The 17,837-nt window shown below is 40.6% G+C and overlaps 1 protein-coding gene across 1 annotated transcript in view; it reads left to right on the top strand.

Moving 5' to 3' along the window:
- LOC141980761 (V-type proton ATPase subunit S1-like) overlaps positions 1 to 17,837 on the top strand; it is a 77,745-nt gene that overhangs the window by 49,274 nt on the left and 10,634 nt on the right. The window contains exons 8-9 of the mRNA XM_074942347.1: positions 11,760 to 12,001; positions 12,689 to 12,742. Coding sequence (XP_074798448.1) covers positions 11,760 to 12,001; positions 12,689 to 12,742 — 296 coding nt within the window. The remainder of the gene's footprint in view (positions 1 to 11,759; positions 12,002 to 12,688; positions 12,743 to 17,837) is intronic.

Here is a 17,837-nt window from a genome sequence, read left to right as displayed (position 1 = left end):
ATCTAAGCACTAAATAAATGTAGCTATTTTAGCTCAACTAGTTAGATACCAGATCTCTCTTTAGATCCTCAGTGTCTTTCTCCCATTATCTACACCCCACAGAGTGACAATAGCGCTCAAGAGTAGGTTTCTATTTCCTTATTCCAGCTGTCCATGATCATCCCTGCCTTTGATGGTTTATCATTATAAACCACTACCAATCAGTAGCATACTCAGCCTTCAAACGTGCCAACGTAGCAACACAAGCAATCACATATGTGACAAACTTGTGTTTTGTAGCACTTTGTGTCATTCTTTTTAATGTTTAACTATAAAAGAAGGTCTAAAGGAAGCTTTCTCACTCTGTGTATTAAATAAACCAGTTGCTTTAAAAAAAATTCCATCCTATGCAACCATGATGACTAGGGCTCTACCAAATTCACAGTCCATTGTGGTCAATTTCATGGTCGTAGGATTTTTAAAATTGCAAATTTCATTATTTCAGCTATTTTAAATCTGAAATTTCACAGTGTTGTAATTTTAGGGGTCCTGACCCAAAAAGGAGTTGTGGGGAGTTGCAAGGTTATTGGAGGGGGGTTGCAGTACTGCTATCCTTGCTTCTGTGTTGCTGCTGGTGGTGACAATGCCTTCAGAGCTGGGCCGCTGGAGAGCAGCAGCTGCTGGTCAGGATCCCATCTCCGAAGGCAGAGCCACCACCAGCAGCAATTCAGAAGTAAGAATGGCAGGTACGGTATTATCACCCTTTCTTCTGCGCTGCTGTCTTCAGAGCTGGATGCCTGGCCAACAGCTACCGCTCTCCAGCAGCCCAGCTCTGAAGGCAGCGCAGAAGTAAAGGGTGGCAATATCACAACTCCCCCTAAAATAACCTTGTGACCCCCCTTCAACTCCCTTTTGTGTCAGGACCTCCAATTTGAGAAACTTTGGTCTCCCCTGTGAAATCTGTATACTATAGGGTAAAAGCACACAAAAGGCCAGATTTCATGGGGGGAGATCAGATTACACAGGCTGTGACATGTTTTTCATGGGCGTGAATTTGGTAGGGCCCTAATGATGACACTCTCTCCTTCCCTCATGGGTTGGTAGTAGGGTTTGAACACTGGATTGTCAGATCCCCAGCATAGACCTCTAGCTTCTACTTCTAAAGAAGTGACTTCCACTTCTAAAGAAGTGACTGCTATCCCTTATTTTGACCAACCAATGGAGAGGAACACAGCACACACTTTGCCAGTGGGTTATAATTTCCCAGACATCAGTAGACTGTGGGGAATGAGGATTCCTGGGTTCTTTTCCTGGATGTGTGGGGGGTGGAGGGGAGTGTGTGATCTGGTGGTTAGAGACAGGCTAGCCAAACACACAGATTTGGCATGTTCATTCTGAAATACATTGTGACTCATTAGATAAGGCTTTATTTTTACTTTACTATTATGTTTAGTAATTTTATTTTTATATTTTAATTTATCTTAGAAAAGAATTACAATATAAAAATAACAAAGTGCTTCTTTTAAATATTTAAAACAAAATTTCATCAAAATTGACACATTCCCACAGAATTTTGACAAACTGGCATTTTCCAATGGAAAAACACTTAGTCAAGAAAAGGTATCACTGGGGAACGCTATCAACTAACATTATCTACTCGTTACTCACTATATAAAATAAACTAGGCTAAGACTAAATGCAAGGTTGTGAGACTACAACCATGCAGAGCTCTGATTCCAGCCACTGGTGATGAGAAGGAACTGAGGGAAGTCAGGACAGCACCACCTCATATAGCCGAGAAGGGCACAGCCACGGGATGCAAGCACCGCCCCTCTAAGAGTACCATTAGCCAAAAGGCTGCGGCGCACTGGGCATGCACACACCTAAGTGGAATACACATCTGGCATCTACGCAAAGAACTGGACTGCTTCAGAGACTTTCAGCCAAGCCCACTGGGAAGGTCATGGAATGGAATAAGGAGCATTTCTTGTCTCAGAGTTGGGCTGGACTTTTGGGAGATGTCTTCAGACTCAACCTTCACCTCCTTACTGCTGGAAATGCTTCTCTTCTCCCAATCTATATGCTTTTCTTACGATCATCTTCTCTTTGCGACTGTTCCTGACCTTTCTGTGGTCAGAACTGTGGTCAGAGGCCAGGCTTGGAGCTATCCAGAATGGGAAGGCTGAACTGGGTACACGAGTGAGAAGAACAGTAGACACAAGATTTTTTGGTATAGTAAAGGTGTGATGCACAGGCGTGATGGCAAGAAACTAGTCTTTATTTTCTGGCCCCGGTCACCTCTCATCAATTAGATTTCCAGAATTTAATGCTGCTGTTACAAGACAGGGATCAGTAGCCACAAACTCCAGCAGCCTACAGTTATGGTCAGCTTATTACTAAGGGGTGCATGCTTTGATGCTAAATTGTGGGGAACAGGAAACAGAGGCCTCAGAAGGTGGGAGGAGACTCATTTGATTGAGGTAATGGCTCAGGGGCTGGCAGGTAAGTGGGATAAGTACTCTGTTGAGACAGGAGATGAGTTTGGTCTTCTGTTGCTGTAAGGGTTAACTGAACTTCAGTGCACTTGTGGCCATCATGTGAGAAATGTGGGGTGGGGAAAGTATATCAAGTAGAAAGAAATTCTGAATAGTCTCCTTCCAAAGGGCAAATCTGTTAGTTATAAGATTAGCTTTGCCAAACATGCTGTGTTGTGGTCTCTTGTGTGTGGGGTTGGTTTTTTGCTTACACTCTAACTTACATAATTGTACTATATTGTCAGTAAACTCAGCTGTGCTACTGAGCATAAGAAAACAGAACAGAAGGCAAGCACCTTTCTATTTACATTCTTCTGTGGAAAAATACATGCTTTAATTAAGTTCCCTTGAAAGACCTTGTCACACAGGTTCTGTTTACTAATATTATTGTCCTTTGCCCTATGATTCATTAGTGCTGCAAAGGACAGAAGCTCAGATTCTCCTTACGATTACACTGATGTAAATTCAGAGTACCTCAGAATTTACTACAGTGGATTTGCTCCAGATTTACACCAGTGTTACTGAAAGCAAAATCTGGGCCAACTTCTGTCTTTGGTAACAATGATGGGACCACACTGAACATATGGGCAGAATTTGACCCAGAGAATGTGAATAGCCTAATAGCATCTTGTCAGTCTACCATTTATGATTACAGATGGTCCCCAAGGAATGGGAAGATGGTGGTCTATGATTTATAGAGGTTTCAAATTACATTCCGTAAAAAGGATTAATTTTTAAAATAAAAAGTGAAATACACAGTATTGCCAACCCCCCACATTTGAAAAAATTATGAGACTGGCCTAAAAAATCATAAAATAAGAATGATTGGTTTTGGTCTGTCTGCTGATTTTTGAACTTCCCCTGCTCATAAAATGTGTCTTTGACATTTAGTGGTAGCAACTCTCACAGGTGTATAGTGAGTGATGCAATTTGGTCCTTGCACACCTACATCAATTAATTATGCAACTCCCAGTGACATGCTGCAATCAATTCCGCATCCTTCCAGCTGCGAATCTACCCCTTTCCCTGGTACATTTCTGCTCCTCTAGTAATTGTGGAAGCTCTTCACTCTCTACCTGAACTGGGAAGGGGCAGCTCTAGGTGTGCTTCACCCACTTTTCCAGGCCTGGGGTAGGAGTGGCCTTCTACACCTTCCCAGGCCTGGTGATGTGGCATTAGGGGATGTCTTCACTACAGAATTAGCCTGGGTGATTGGCACCTGATCTGAGCACCTGGTTTAGTCTACCTGGGATGTGAACATCCACACTGTAAAGCCGTACCCAGGACTGTGTCCTTCTCTACACTGCATTGAGTGGATTCTTTCCCAGTGAATTGTGGAAGAATGTCTGTCCTGCCGGGCATAGAAAGGGAATAGTGGGAAGACAATGGATGTGATTTAGCTTGCATTTTCACTGCAAAGTGAGTGGGTTATTCGCCTAGGTTATGCTTTCACTCTGGCTTTAACACATAGTTGGATTTATGTCAGCTAGCCTGGGTTGGAAGCACCACCAAACTCTGCTGAGAGGTGTTTTTTTTTGTGTGTGAATGGAGTGAGGACCAGGGCAGTACCTGTGTAGGAGCCCGCAGGTACTCTGTAGTGAAGATAAACCTTCCTGGAGGAGAAGGGAAGGTGGGAAGAGGAGAGAGGAGTGGACTGTACAGGAGTGGAGAGGTGGGAGTAGGGCTCCCCTGATCTGCAATGCTTCTTCCGCCCCCTCTTCCCTGGGAAAATAGTATTGGTAATTGCCTCCCACTCTGTCCCTATTAAAAATAAAAAACTTCTCTCAGTTCCAAAGGGGAAGGAGATTACTCTCTGCCTGCCTCCTGCAGCATTTCTGATTGGCTGCTCTTGCTCAGGAGGCGAGGAAGTAGAGAAGGCAGCCAGTCAGAGCACGTTTCCCTCTGGGAATTCTGAAAATGGTATGAAGGTTGCAGCTTCTCTCATTGTCATGGGAAGATTACCTGGAGTGGGGGTCAAAATCCCATTACTTGTGATAGAATTGGGGCAGGATTCATAGATTCCAAAGCTATTGTGATATAGTCTGACCTCCTGCATAACACAGGCCATAGAACTTCTCCAAAGTAATTCTTAGAACACAGCTTTTAGAAAAACATCCAATCTTCATTTAAAAATGGTCAGTGATGGAGAATCCACCATGACCCTTGGTAAATTGTTCCAATGGTTAATTACTCTCACTGTTTAAAAAGTGGCAACAATGGACACCCACTGGCCAATATCTATTGTTTAAATACTCCTTTCAACAGCAGTTGGGTTTTCCAGTGCAACGTCTTAAAAAATGATTAAACCCCTTAATATTAGTTTTTAAAAATCTGATTTGACTAAAAGGACATACATGAGTTTTAAAAATCTGGTAGAAAACCAAAACGCTATCTGTTTTGAGGGGAATAGTTTATATTTGTTTGTTCTGTTTGTCCCAAATGTAATTTAAGTTGGGAAATGTAGGAAAAAACAACCTCCTCACAAAATGCATCCTTAACATTATTCAGTTCCTCAAAGCAAGCTTTTTTTTTTTTTTTTTTTTTTTTGAGACTGTCCAATCCTGGTTCCATTAAAGTCAGTTGCAAAACTCTGATGTAATCAACTTATGGCTAAACTGTACAGGATGACTGAGATTTAAGCCTTCAGTTTCTTTGCAAAACTGAATATTGTAGGGAGAAAATAACAGGAAATTTCAGAATTTTTCTTGAAAAAACTGAGGGGAGTTCTGCAATTCATTGCAAGCCACTGTAAAGAAATTTCATAGGCCCCATTCTGCAAAAAGATCTGCTGAGGTGAACCCTTGCACCCTTGAAGTTTCTGTGATGTGCACATCAATCTGTAGAAAAGTGGGCTTACACTCCAAACTCATTTCATACAGGCCACTAAACAGCCACCATATCGTTACTTGCATTTTTCCATCTGAAGACCTCAAAGTGCTTTACAGCCATTGCCTCATATCCTGTATTGTTCCACCTATTTCTGGTTGCTGAAACTTAGGTGTTAAAATCAAAATTCTAGCCTTAATAATGTGAGGGTTCTACGAGCATGGGAGCAGAATAGATGCTGAGCAAAGGTCCCTGAGCCATTTTGTTCATTCATGGGAGTGTATGTGTTTGGGGTCGGTATGGGGACTGGAAGTATGATAATGTCAGCAGATGATCTGCCCATGTCTTTTTGGAGCACTGAAGCAAGCATTAGCCAGGCCTCTTGACTAGTGATTAAGGGAATACTAGGTCCACATTCTTCCCTGCTTCTTTGCAGGTGTATGCACACACTTCCCCCCTCCCCCACCCCCCACCCCCATCCAGGATACCTGCTTAAGAAGACCAATTTTTTTGCCCTGAGCGACTTGTCTAAACATATATAGGAAGAACAGGGGACAGAGTGTGATGAGAGTGGTAGGTAAGGATGAGGAAAGAGATAGAACTGCCTCTTCCTGAGAGTCTGCCAGGCAAAGTGACATGAATTCATTACAGCTGCTTTACACAGATATGAAATAAAGTATGTATGATCCACTTCACAATGCTAGCAAGTAACCTTCTAATGATTTATTACCAACTGTGCTTAAAGCAGCTATGAATGTGAAGAGTGCACTCTCAGAAGCAGTACATTTTCTGAACATTTCATTTCATCTGTGTGAGGAGCTAAAGTGAAATTCCAATTTCAGCAAGTGAAACTAAATCCTATTTTGAAAATACATTTCCTGCTGTGCACTTGTAAATAGGATTGCCTCCTCAATTCTCTCTCCTTCTTCTGGGGAATGCACTCAATTCTACTGCCCTACAATGTACAACTGGGTCACAGATCCACACAGATTGCTGAGTGAAGCATGAGTGAAGCATTCTTTGGTACAAATTTTCCTCTTTTGAGGATCCTTGCACTCACTGAAGTGCCATGTGTCAGTGAATTCCTACACACCACTGTATTCTGGTGACTGTGTGTGTGTATCATTACAGATGGAATTTCCAAGTGCACATTTGTGCTAAGTATTGTCAGTATTTAAACAGTATTTAAACAGTACATGAGTCATGCAGAGGATCTAATTATGTGGGGTTTTAACCAGGTACTTCCTTCTGGTGTCTAATTCAGAAGTGGATCTCTAGTTATTACTTTACTGGACACAGAAAACATCAGTACAATATAATTTGGAGGGGGGGGTTGTATTCTTCACACAATGGTAATTAGGGCTAAAAATTGAGGTCTTCACTCAGGCAAAGCACCCATTGAAGCAATTGCAAGTGTTGCCTGAGTAAGAACTAGGATTTGGCCCCAGAGTGGAAACAGCTTAGTCAAATTGTGCAATACACTTTCACCTTGATTTTCTAAAGCCTGAATTTCTAAAGTGACCTAAATCCATACACAATACATGTTTCTCCCTAGCCTGCATTCCCATAAAATAGCATTTTGGTTACTCCTAGTCCTGCCTACATTCCAGAGGGTCAGTTCAGAAGGAAAACAGAATACTTCTGCCCCTATTTGAAGAGACTGGATTCTGGTATCAATGATGGGTCTGATAACACACGTGAGTGCAGATCATTTAGGATGAGATTAGTCTCAGATCCACAATGCCTCTTTTTTATAATCCGCACAAACTAGAAGATCTCAGGTTGAGATTTTCAAGCTGACTCTGGGATTTAACCATGCAAGTTCTATTAATTTCCATGGGAACTCTATAGGGTTATATCCCCTCTTTAGCTTTGAGAAATCTCAACCTTAAGTTATGGCTCTTATAGACTATTACAATTAAATACGTTTCTGGATGCCAAAAGGTTAAATAAATTAATGAATAAATACAATATTGTAGTGTGTACTGCTGGGAGAGGAAGCAGGGACTACATTTCCCACTGGAATTCTGGTCAGCCCTTGTACAGAAGTTCGGGGATATGGCAGGACAACTTAGTCAGAGGGGTGGCCAAGAATCTAGTCCAGAGGACGAACAGTGAAAGGACCAGTCCATTGCTAACTCTCACTTTATAAGCCATTTCTTCATTTGTGTCATACTCATTCTGGTGCCACCAGGACCTTTTCTCATTGCCATTGTTATGTGGGCCATAAAACAGCCAAAGAAAAAAGAATACGGAGAAACTTATGTTTGGGGAAGAAAAAGTAGCATCGCCTTTTGGACAAATACCCAGAAAACCCCCATCCTTCGATACAATGGAGAATTTTTATCCTGTTACAATTGTTTATTGTACTAGTAGCTGAAAGCCTGTGCTGTTGCTTGGGCATTGCAGCTGAGCCAAGTAATCCTTGATTTGTGCAGTCTCCCTCAGCTAACCAAATGAAACGGCTGCATGGAAATTAGCTGTTGAGTAAGGGTAGTAATTGGTTATCTCTGAGATCATAATGGGCTAGGACCCTTGGCATGGTATTAGATATGACTAACTGCAGCTGTAAACTGCACAGGTGTAATTTGTAAAGTCAAATGGCTGAGAATTTAAAAACTGGATGGTAACAGCCTGCAAATCCCAGTGATGATTCAATCTGCTGATATTCTGAACCAAAAGAGCCCTCCACCATGCTTGTAGCTGTTTCCATTGCTCCTCACTGACTCAGACATTTTGGGCTTCAAAAAGTGACACACACAGTGACAATCCTTGAATCTTCTTATATAACTATTTCCCCACTATTTTTGTACTTCTTCTTTACATTTATTATAAGTAGTTTCCATTCTGTTGTATTCTCTTGCACGTATACAATAAGTGTAAAAAATCATTTTGGCCCAAAATCTGTTTTGATTATTTATTTGTAGCACCACAGTGCCTAGGAGCCCTAATCATAGATCAGGACCCCATTGCCCTAGCTCTATGAACCACACTCTTTTGGAAGAGCCACCAGAAAAATACCAGTTATGTGGATCTGAGGATCTGCTCCATTCTGAAGGAGAGAGGAATGTCAGTGGGTCAAATGTTCTCTTCTGAGGCTCTTTCTTCCTTTTAAAAAAAGCACAGATTATTCTGAATTAGGAGTCAAACAATGCAGATCAAAGGGAAGAATTGGGTCCTTTCTTACTTTCAGTCCACACTAAGTTCTACCAGGTCAGCCCAATTTTGATCTAAGACGATGCAAAGTGCATCCCTTTCATTATACGCCTTGTTCAGTCAGCTACAGTGATTGTTTACTGTGCATGTGAGATCAGAATTGTTATTGATAAGCCCAACAGAAAGATAAAGGGTAAGAAAAATAATAATATCCTTTAAAGATTTAGAACATGGAGACTAAATTTCATTTAAGAGAATACAGTATAATGTTAACCAATTTTCCAAGTAAGGATTTTGTTGTTTGTAGTTATCATTAAATGTATAGTTTGGGTAGGATGGTTCTAACCAGAGAAACTCATGTTCGTTGCAGCAGGGGATACATCATAAAATTAAAAAACAAAGGAACAATAAATGCATGTTTGAAATAGAAATAGGTAGTGATTTTCTGGAGGGGCCCTTTGTTTAAAATTCCAGCATCAGCTTGAAGGTTGATTTCCTTGCCTCTGAAGGAATGAATTCCCTCTTTCGGTCCTGCTAAATCATTCCTGTCACAAATGACTTATCCCTGGGGCTCATAAACATCTTACATAAGAATAGGTATTTTTGAGTCTTTCCCAAGACAGGGCACCTCCAGGTTTCCCTACAAGTTATTTGTTCTGCCCTCCTTTAAATAGCACAAACACTTGAATGCTGTGCTATACTATCAATATATTGTCTCTATTTTCAACAACAAAGTGTAAGCATTCCGGCAAAGTGCATTTAAAATATGTTTGTTTGCCAAGTGGTGTTGTCTCTTTTCTTGGGCATGATATAGGGAAACAAACTGATAGATTCTGCAGGCAAATGCACCTTTGATATATGGGCTTTTTCAGAGGATAAAGGGGAAAATCTCTCTAAGATCCCCTGGTTAAAGTATTGGCAGTACAGCAGTGGAAATAAAGCTTTAGTCTGCTGAAAATGTATCATTTATATTTTTTCCAAACATACTCAACTAATCCCCATAGCTTAGTCATTGTCTCCTATAGTCTTGTTTTCAGTTATTAGCAAGTGGTTTTAAAAACCCTCTTTAGGTGATATGCTGGGCCCATTCTCCCATAATGTGCAGTCAATTGTTAGACAAAATACAATTTAGTCTTCAGATCTTTTTCTCAATACAAAAATAAAATAATTATATTTTGGGGGGAGAAACCTAGGGACAGATTTAAAGTTTTATATTAAACTGAATATTTTCCTCTTCTTTAGGGGAGATATATTTCTTCATTTAAAATATGTGGGTTAATATTGTACATTATTATGAGCTGGGTGAAATGTTATGGGGTGAGATAAAACCTCATTCAAACTGATGTGTTAATGCACCCTTCACTTAAGATAGTTTTAAGAAACACTTAAGGGGCTGCACCTAAACCAAGGCCTAATAGTGTCTGTCGAGAAGCTATCGCCATGCGGGCAGGGTGGGAAGTTCCACTGAGCATGTGACCAGGTATGTGTGTCTGAGTGAGAGAGAGAGAGAGGGCAGAAAACACAGAAACAGAGAGGGAGAGGCAAAAAGCAAGAACGCCAAGCAGTAACAGGTAAGAACAATGTGATGCTGGAAAAAGCTAGACAGTGAACTTTTGGGTCTGTTGGCTAACAAGGCGTGGGGTTATAAACTAAGTAACTGCTCTTTTTGTTCTTGGGTCCTCCTGCATTCAGAGGAGCAGGAGTTTGTACATTCCTTGTAAATAAACAAGGAATAAACAATACATCAAAGAATACCAGACTCCTGCAATTTCTACTTCCATCTGGAACATCCCCATGGCCCTGAACTAGCTGCTCTGATCAAAAAGGATCAGTGTTATATTTTAAAAGCCAGTACTCTGTATTATTCTGACAACAAAAATACAACAGGACCCCAGGAGGGGAGACTGAAGCCTGAGCCCGCCTAAGCTCTGACCCCTGGGGGGAAGAGGGGAGGGGCAAAGCCCCACTGCCCCCGGCCAGGGGGCCAAAGCTGAAACCCAAGGGCTTCAACCTGTAACCTTAGCCCCGCCGCCCAGGGCTGAAGCTCTCTGGCTTGGGCTTTGACTCTGGACCTCAGCGAGCCTAAGCCAGCCTTGGCGACCCCATTAAAATTGGGTCGTGACCCATTTTGGGGTCTCAACCCACAGTTTGAGAAATGCTGATGTAGAGTATTGTCTGAGTGCCTAAAAAGAAGGAATGAAATCATAGCCCCATTGAAGTCAATGGAAGCTTTGCCACTGACTTCAGCGGGGCCAGGATTTCACCCAGGATGCCTATGGCACACTTCTTAGAATATATTATCTATCAAATGGAATCCTGGGAAGCCTCTTGCTAAGGAGCTAGTGCAGTGCATGTGCAGTGAACATATATACTATCAAACCTCAACATCTTGCACCCCTGGACATTTTAAAAATTATTTTTCCAGAAAACATTAGAGGAGCCTAATCCACATTGATTTAATAGCCTGCTTTTAAAACAAAAAATATAAAATTTAAGCAATTTTTAAACTAATGGCATGCCAAAAAAAAAAACAAACCCCAGAAAAACCTATCTCTTCAGCCTGGCTAACTGAAATTTGTTTGCCATTCTATAAGAGAAAAAACTGAATTTATATCAACATTTTAAAAAAATCAATTCATTCTCCCAGGTAATCCCCCTAAGGACACTACTATTCCAAGGCTGGTGGAGACCATAGAATGTAGCCATTCTTCTTTTTTTCTCTATGCTGGGTTGTGGGTTTTTTTGCACCCCTTCATCAGTTGTTGTTTATCATTATTTTAAAAGTTTTCAGCAGTGTGAACTAGGATTCATGAAATGTTCTCAATCAGCAGTGCCCGAGAGTGGAGTTCTCTCTTTACGCACATCAGGTATAGCAATGGGCAGTGACAGCACAAACTTCCCCACAATGCCCAGCCACTGTGCTGGAAACTCAACACTGACCTGGAAAAGCCACCTGGAGAGGTGAAAGGATAGGGTAGACTCCATGTCCATGTAGTCTTCTGTTGCTAAAACTGTCACAAGGTTGCCGAGCTAGTGTTAGTGGGACTGGTTTTGTGATGTGGATACCGGCCCACTGGAAACTGGTCTTAAAACCAGTGGTCTATATGAAATGAGGTTGGTGAACAGCCATAAGATATTAATAACTGTTGGTGATTGCAATCCTGAGCGGAATTCAAACTGACAATATAGTGCTGAAAAGTTCTGTGTTCTAGTCCCGATTTTCTTTTTGTTTAGTAATTTAATTGTAATGTGCTGTTATCCCAGATTCCCAGAAGACCCGATGTAGTGTTGGAATCAAGACGGCGACTCATGGCCACTGAAGCACAAGTGACAGATGAATACTATCCACTGAATGTGACCAATGGAACTAACACATGCATCCTCTTTTATGCCAGTAATTTCAGCCTCACAGCCAACAAATCAGTTCATGTGGATTTGACAAATTTAACATTTGTGTCCCGTAAGGTGGACTTCAGTTCATCTGTTTGTTCAGCCACCAATGCAACGTAAGTGGGACAAAGATCCGTATCATAAAATGATGTGATTCTAACAGCTAATCAGAAGTAGTGAAATTTCAAAAGGCTAATGCTAATTTAATAAACCGCCTTGGATAAATACCCCAAGTTTCATTTTCTTGTAGGAAAATGACAGAGGCAACACCACAGGAATCATTTAATCTTGGTTTCTGTTTTTTAGGACTGTTTTCCTTTTACTGTTTTTCCTTGTTTGCTTATGAGAGTAGAGTTAAAATGAGTTTTGGCTAGAATAGTTATCTTTACTTTCCTCAGTGCCTCTGAGCTGCTGTATCTCATCTTCTGTTAGCACCTTGTCTCTCTTCTACAACCATTGAAACCTCCAGTAGCATTAGTGAGACAGCAATTTCATTGTAAGATTTCCCAACGGTGAAGCCATGCCAATACGTGGTATTAATCCAGCTGTGAGTATGTTCATAGAACAAGGTCTCTTGTCATTGCATTCTCTGTTTTCCATTCCTTTAAAGCACTCGCTGGGGGGAGATGAAGCATTTCTGTTTGAAATGTTTGTCATATTTGTCCAGTTTACTTTATCTTTTTGCTGTGTAATTTCTTTGTAGTTATCTATTGGTTTGGAAAATTGAGTTTGATTTTAAGAAGTTGCAATGCCCTAATTTAAACTGACACACTGTAACATTTAAAATATTTCTTTATTTGCAGGTTGTCGTTGAACTATACTGGGTTAGTGGATGGAATCAACAACCTAAAAATAAGGTATCTTTATGGTTTATTCATAAAATCTTTCTACTTGAGGAACATCTGTAAATTAGTACATAAACAGAAGAGGATCAAGTGCAAATGCCATTTTTTAAATTCACTATTTCTCTTCTGAAATAAGGTTATAATGGGTCATAGAGTTATGTTGATATCTTTCAAAAATGTTATAAGTTAACCAGTTTTTGTTTCTCTGTGCTGACTCTTTTTACAGTGCATGGAAGAATCATGAACCAATAGGATAGACCCTTATATATAGTGTAGGATGCACGTGTAACTTTAAAGATCCATAAGCCTTTTTGATGTCCACAGATAAGGTCTTCTCTTAATTAAAAAAAAAAAGTGTAGCAAAACAATTATGTTCATAGGACATTGGCACATGAAGTCTCCTATTGCTAGCAGTGTCAAAAGTGTACCCATTTCCCATGCTGATCTTGGGTTTATGAATCATTTACTTTATCATATCCATTGTAGGACCATTCCGCAAGCCAGAATAAATATAGTGATGTGTAAGTAAGTCTAACATCTAAACAGTAGTTCCATATCCATCGCTGTGCTTGCTTATTATTCAGTGAGCACTATCGGTGTATTCAGTGTTTCGCAAAATGAAACAAAAGAAGTCAGTAACGGAATTTACAGTCTAATGGCCCAGTGCTGCAAGGTGCTGAACATCTTCTGTGAGTGGGTGACTGCTGTTGCATATTTAAATGTAATAATTATTCATGATGTCAAATAACTGGCTCAGTTGGAATTATTTTAACAGATTATTAGTCAAAAATTAATTCAGCTCTATACAGAATACAGAAAGAAAGTATATTTTACCACCTTTTATGAATGATGAAAAGGTGGCACCCCATTCTCTTCTTCTGTAAGAAGTGGAATGCTGGCAGTTTGCTCATTCCCAGTCTAACTCCTCAAACCTCTCACCTTTTATAGGATGTGAGATAAAGAAGTTCCTTTGTGGGGAGGGAAAAGTTACTTTCCCACAACTGATTTCACTATGTTTTGTTTTTGATATCTCATTTTACCTAATTACTTATGAAATTTCTTCTTTGGTACCTTAATTTACCTGACTGATCAACTTAAAGGGATTTCTAACCCAGTTGTTATCTGTAAGAACACCTGTTTGAACAAGCCTTTCTAATGAGTTAAAAACATATTTCAATGGGTCATTATTTCATAAATCACAGAAAACATCTATGATAACAAATGTTGCTTATCAAGCACAGAACATAATAGAATTATAATAATCCCGTATCAATTACCTAGTCTTATTTATTATAACATACTTTTGTGATGATAGACATCCTTATTAGTTTACAGGAATCCCCTTCCTGAACATCAGTACTGGTAGAAAATTGTACACATTCTTTCATTTGATCACACACTAGCTCAGTTTCAGAATGAACACTATGAAGTCTTAAAATTCAGATACACTTTTGGCTAATACAGTGATGATTCCAGGAATGTAGTCAGCATGCAAAGAATTATAAGAGTTTAACATACAAAAATAATAAAAGGTTAATATTTACTAACACTGCCTTCAAACTAAGCAAACTAGAGAAATGTGGCTTAGATGAAGCCATTACAAAGTGTAGTAGTACAGAGATGATACTCAAAGGGTAGTTGTCAATGGTTCACAGTTGAGTTGGGAGGATGTATCTAGAGGGGTCACATAGGGATACCATCTGCCCTGGATCCGGGACTATTCCATTTTTATTAATGACTAGGATAATGGACTGGACAGTATGCTTATAAAGTTTGCAGAAGACACCAAGATGAGGGGTTGCAAGCATTTGGAGGACTAGATTAGAATTCAAAATGACCTTGATATATTGGAGAATTGGTCTGAAATCAAGATGAAATTCAATACAGACAAGAGCAAAGTACAACACTTTGGAAAGAAGAAAATCAAATGCACTGATATAAAACGGGGAATAACTGGCAAGGCAGAAATACTGCAAAAAGGGATCCAGGGGTTGTAGTGGATCACAAATTGAATATGGGTCAACAACGTGTTGCAGTTATGCAAAAGGCTAACATCATTCTGCGGTGTATTAAAAAGAGTGTCATATGTAACAAATGGGAGGTAATTATTCTGCTCTGCTCAGCACTGGTGAGTCCTCAGCTGGAGCACAGTGTCCAGTTGTGGCTACCACATTTTAAGAAAGATGTGGGGAAAATTGGAGAGACTCAAGAGGAGAATGACAAAAATGATAAAACAGTGGCCCCTAAACTGTGGGGCATGCCACCCTAGGGGGCGCAGAGGAATGTCCGGGAGGGGGCGCATGGCAGGCTGCCGGCTCCCACTCTCAGCCCCTGCCTTCTGGCCATGGCTCCTGATTCCTGGCTGCAGCCCCCAGCCCAGCCACAACTCTGCTCCCAGCCCTGGGGGGGACCCATGGACGCTTTCCATTACTGGTGGAGCGGGGTGCCAGACTAAAAGTTTGGGCACCATTGTAATAAAAGGTTTAGAAAATGTGACCTATGAGGGAAACTGGGTGAGTTTAGTCTTGAGAGGAGAAGACCAAGAGAGGATCCAATAAGTCTTCAAATATGTTACAGGCTGTTACAAAGAGGATGGTGATCAGTCATGGCAACAGAAGGTAGGACAAGAAATAATCAACTTAATCTGATGCAAGGAAGATTTTAGGTTAGATATTAGAACATTTTTCCTAACTATAAGGATATTTAGAGATATTGTGGAATCCCCATTATGGGAGGTTAAGAATAGGTTAGACAAACACCTGTCAAGGATGGTCTTGGTATATGTGGTCCTGCTCAGAATGGGGGGATGAACTAGATGACCTCTTGAGGGTCCTTTGAACCCAAATTTCTATGATTCTCTAACTCCGATGGAGTTCTATAGCTTGGGGGTGCAAAGAGAGATGAGAGCAGAGGAGTATGCAGGAGCTAGATTGTACAGTGCCTTACAGACAAGGTGCTTAAATTGAATGTAAATTTGAAAGTGGCTGGAGCAGCAGACAAGACAGGTGATTTTTGCAGATGTGTTTTGGATGGGTTGAAGAGGGAAAGACAGAGGAAGACTAGGAAGAGGTTAGGGAAGCCAAAGAGAAGAAACTTGCTATAGTTAAGGTTGGAGGGTATCAGGGTTTGAACAAGGTTTTTGTAAGTGGGAATAGAGAAGAAAATGGTAGCAAATTCTGAACCTGGGTGAACTGGGGTTTTGCCGAGGGTTACAGAGAAGGGAAAAAGTGGAGACGTTTTGGAAGGTAAATTGAGTTCCATTTTTGACACATTAAATTCAGGTTGGCAGAGACACATCCAGAAGGAGATGTGTCATAGAGGCAGTCAGAGATGTGAGTTTAAAAGGAAGGGGAAATGTCCAGGATATAGAGAGGAGCGTGCAGTCATCATGATAGTTGATAGCAATCATGATAGGTGATAGTTCATAGCAATGATATGACATGTTTTCTTTTAAAAAAAGATGTTTGTAAGGGAGAATATAGCACAGGGGAGATTATTTTAGTTAAAATTGTTCCCATTTTGACCCAACTGATTACCCAGTATATGGGGTCTTGCAGGTTGTTTCTGCTAGGAGGAGAAATTAATGATGGAATCAGGTATTTTTTTGATTCAATCCTGTTTATTTACAAGGAATGTACAAAGGGCTGTTTCCCCAAACACAATGAAAAGCAAACAACAGGAGACAAAAAGAAAAGGAGTACTTGTGGCACCTTAGAGACTAACCAATTTATTTGAGCATAAGCTTTCGTGAGCTACAGCTCACTTCATCAGATGCATACTGTGGAAAGTATAGAAGATCTTTTTATACACACAAAGCATGAAAAAATGGGTGTTTACCACTACAAAAGGTTTTCTCTCCCCCCACCCCACTCTCCTGCTGGTAATAGCTTATCTAAAGTGATCACTCTCCTTACAATGTGTATGATAATCAAGTTGGGCCATTTCCAGCACAAATCCAGGTTTTCTCCCCCCCCCCACCCCCAGACCCACTCTCCTGTTGGTAATAGCTTATCTAAAGTGATCACTCTCCTTACAATGTGTATGATAATCAAGGTGGGCCATTTCCAGCACAAATCCAGCACAAATTAACAAGAACGTCTGGGGGGGGGGGGAAACAAGGGGAAATAGGTTAACTTGCATAATGACTTAGCCACTCCCAGTCTCAGGAGACAGTTTCTTTGCTCTCAGTTCCAAACCACTTTCAAGCCAGAACTTTACCCAAAACCTCTCTCTTGGCTTTTTCTCAGGTTCATGCTACAAACACTTCTTTGGCTGTTTCTGGTGCTTCTCTTCTCTGTGCGTTTCTGTGTTGTTTCTGCCACTTCTGTCTGCCTATTCTTTGGCAGCTTGTTGCATGTACATGTGCGCACACCCTCTCTGTAGCCCTCACACACACACACACACACACACACCCCCTCCACCCAAAACAATGCCCAGCCCCCTGCATTTGCATTTAGCTTCCACCCACAAAGCTCAGTTTCTGACTAGCCTTGTATGTGGCCTGTATTTTAGGTGGTGGTTCCTATTGTTTCAGCTATCCTATTCCATATAGGCGCCTAACTGCTTCTTACAGTTATCCTGAATGAAGGGCAAGAGTCAAACCCATCAACTTCAACAAGGTTTCATTCAACCCCGAGCATAACCATATGTTTCCTAGAATACATAGGGGGTAAAGATTCCTACAAAATACTATAAATCTTAAAGCATTTAAAAGACGTACCTGGACTGGTATTATGTCAGCAACACAGAAAATTAATTGAACTGAAGAGAATTAAAGTTTTAAAAGACTGTTTGTCGGGGGAGAGGCAATTTTGTTAGACTTCACAACAGTTAATCCAAACCCAGGGGAATGCTAATATAGAAACAGAAGACTCTGGAATGTGAAAAGTTAATGTCAGATTTCAATGGAGGTGGATAAGAAGATGAAATGTGACATTTAATACATGCATATGGACTTAATGAGGATTATTCAGACCTATGTGTAGTCATCTGTTTGCTAAAATCAGTCCTTTTTATTAATTATTTGGAGATAACTTTAATATGACCATGAATCCCAGATTCATCTAGAGAAGAAGAAATGTAAAGCAACTTGGAAAGATTTTAGTGT

This window comes from Natator depressus, chromosome 1 (assembly GCF_965152275.1).
Source record: "Natator depressus isolate rNatDep1 chromosome 1, rNatDep2.hap1, whole genome shotgun sequence".
NCBI classification, from domain to species: Eukaryota; Metazoa; Chordata; order Testudines; family Cheloniidae; genus Natator; species Natator depressus.
This window is presented reverse-complemented; position numbering and strand designations above follow the sequence as displayed.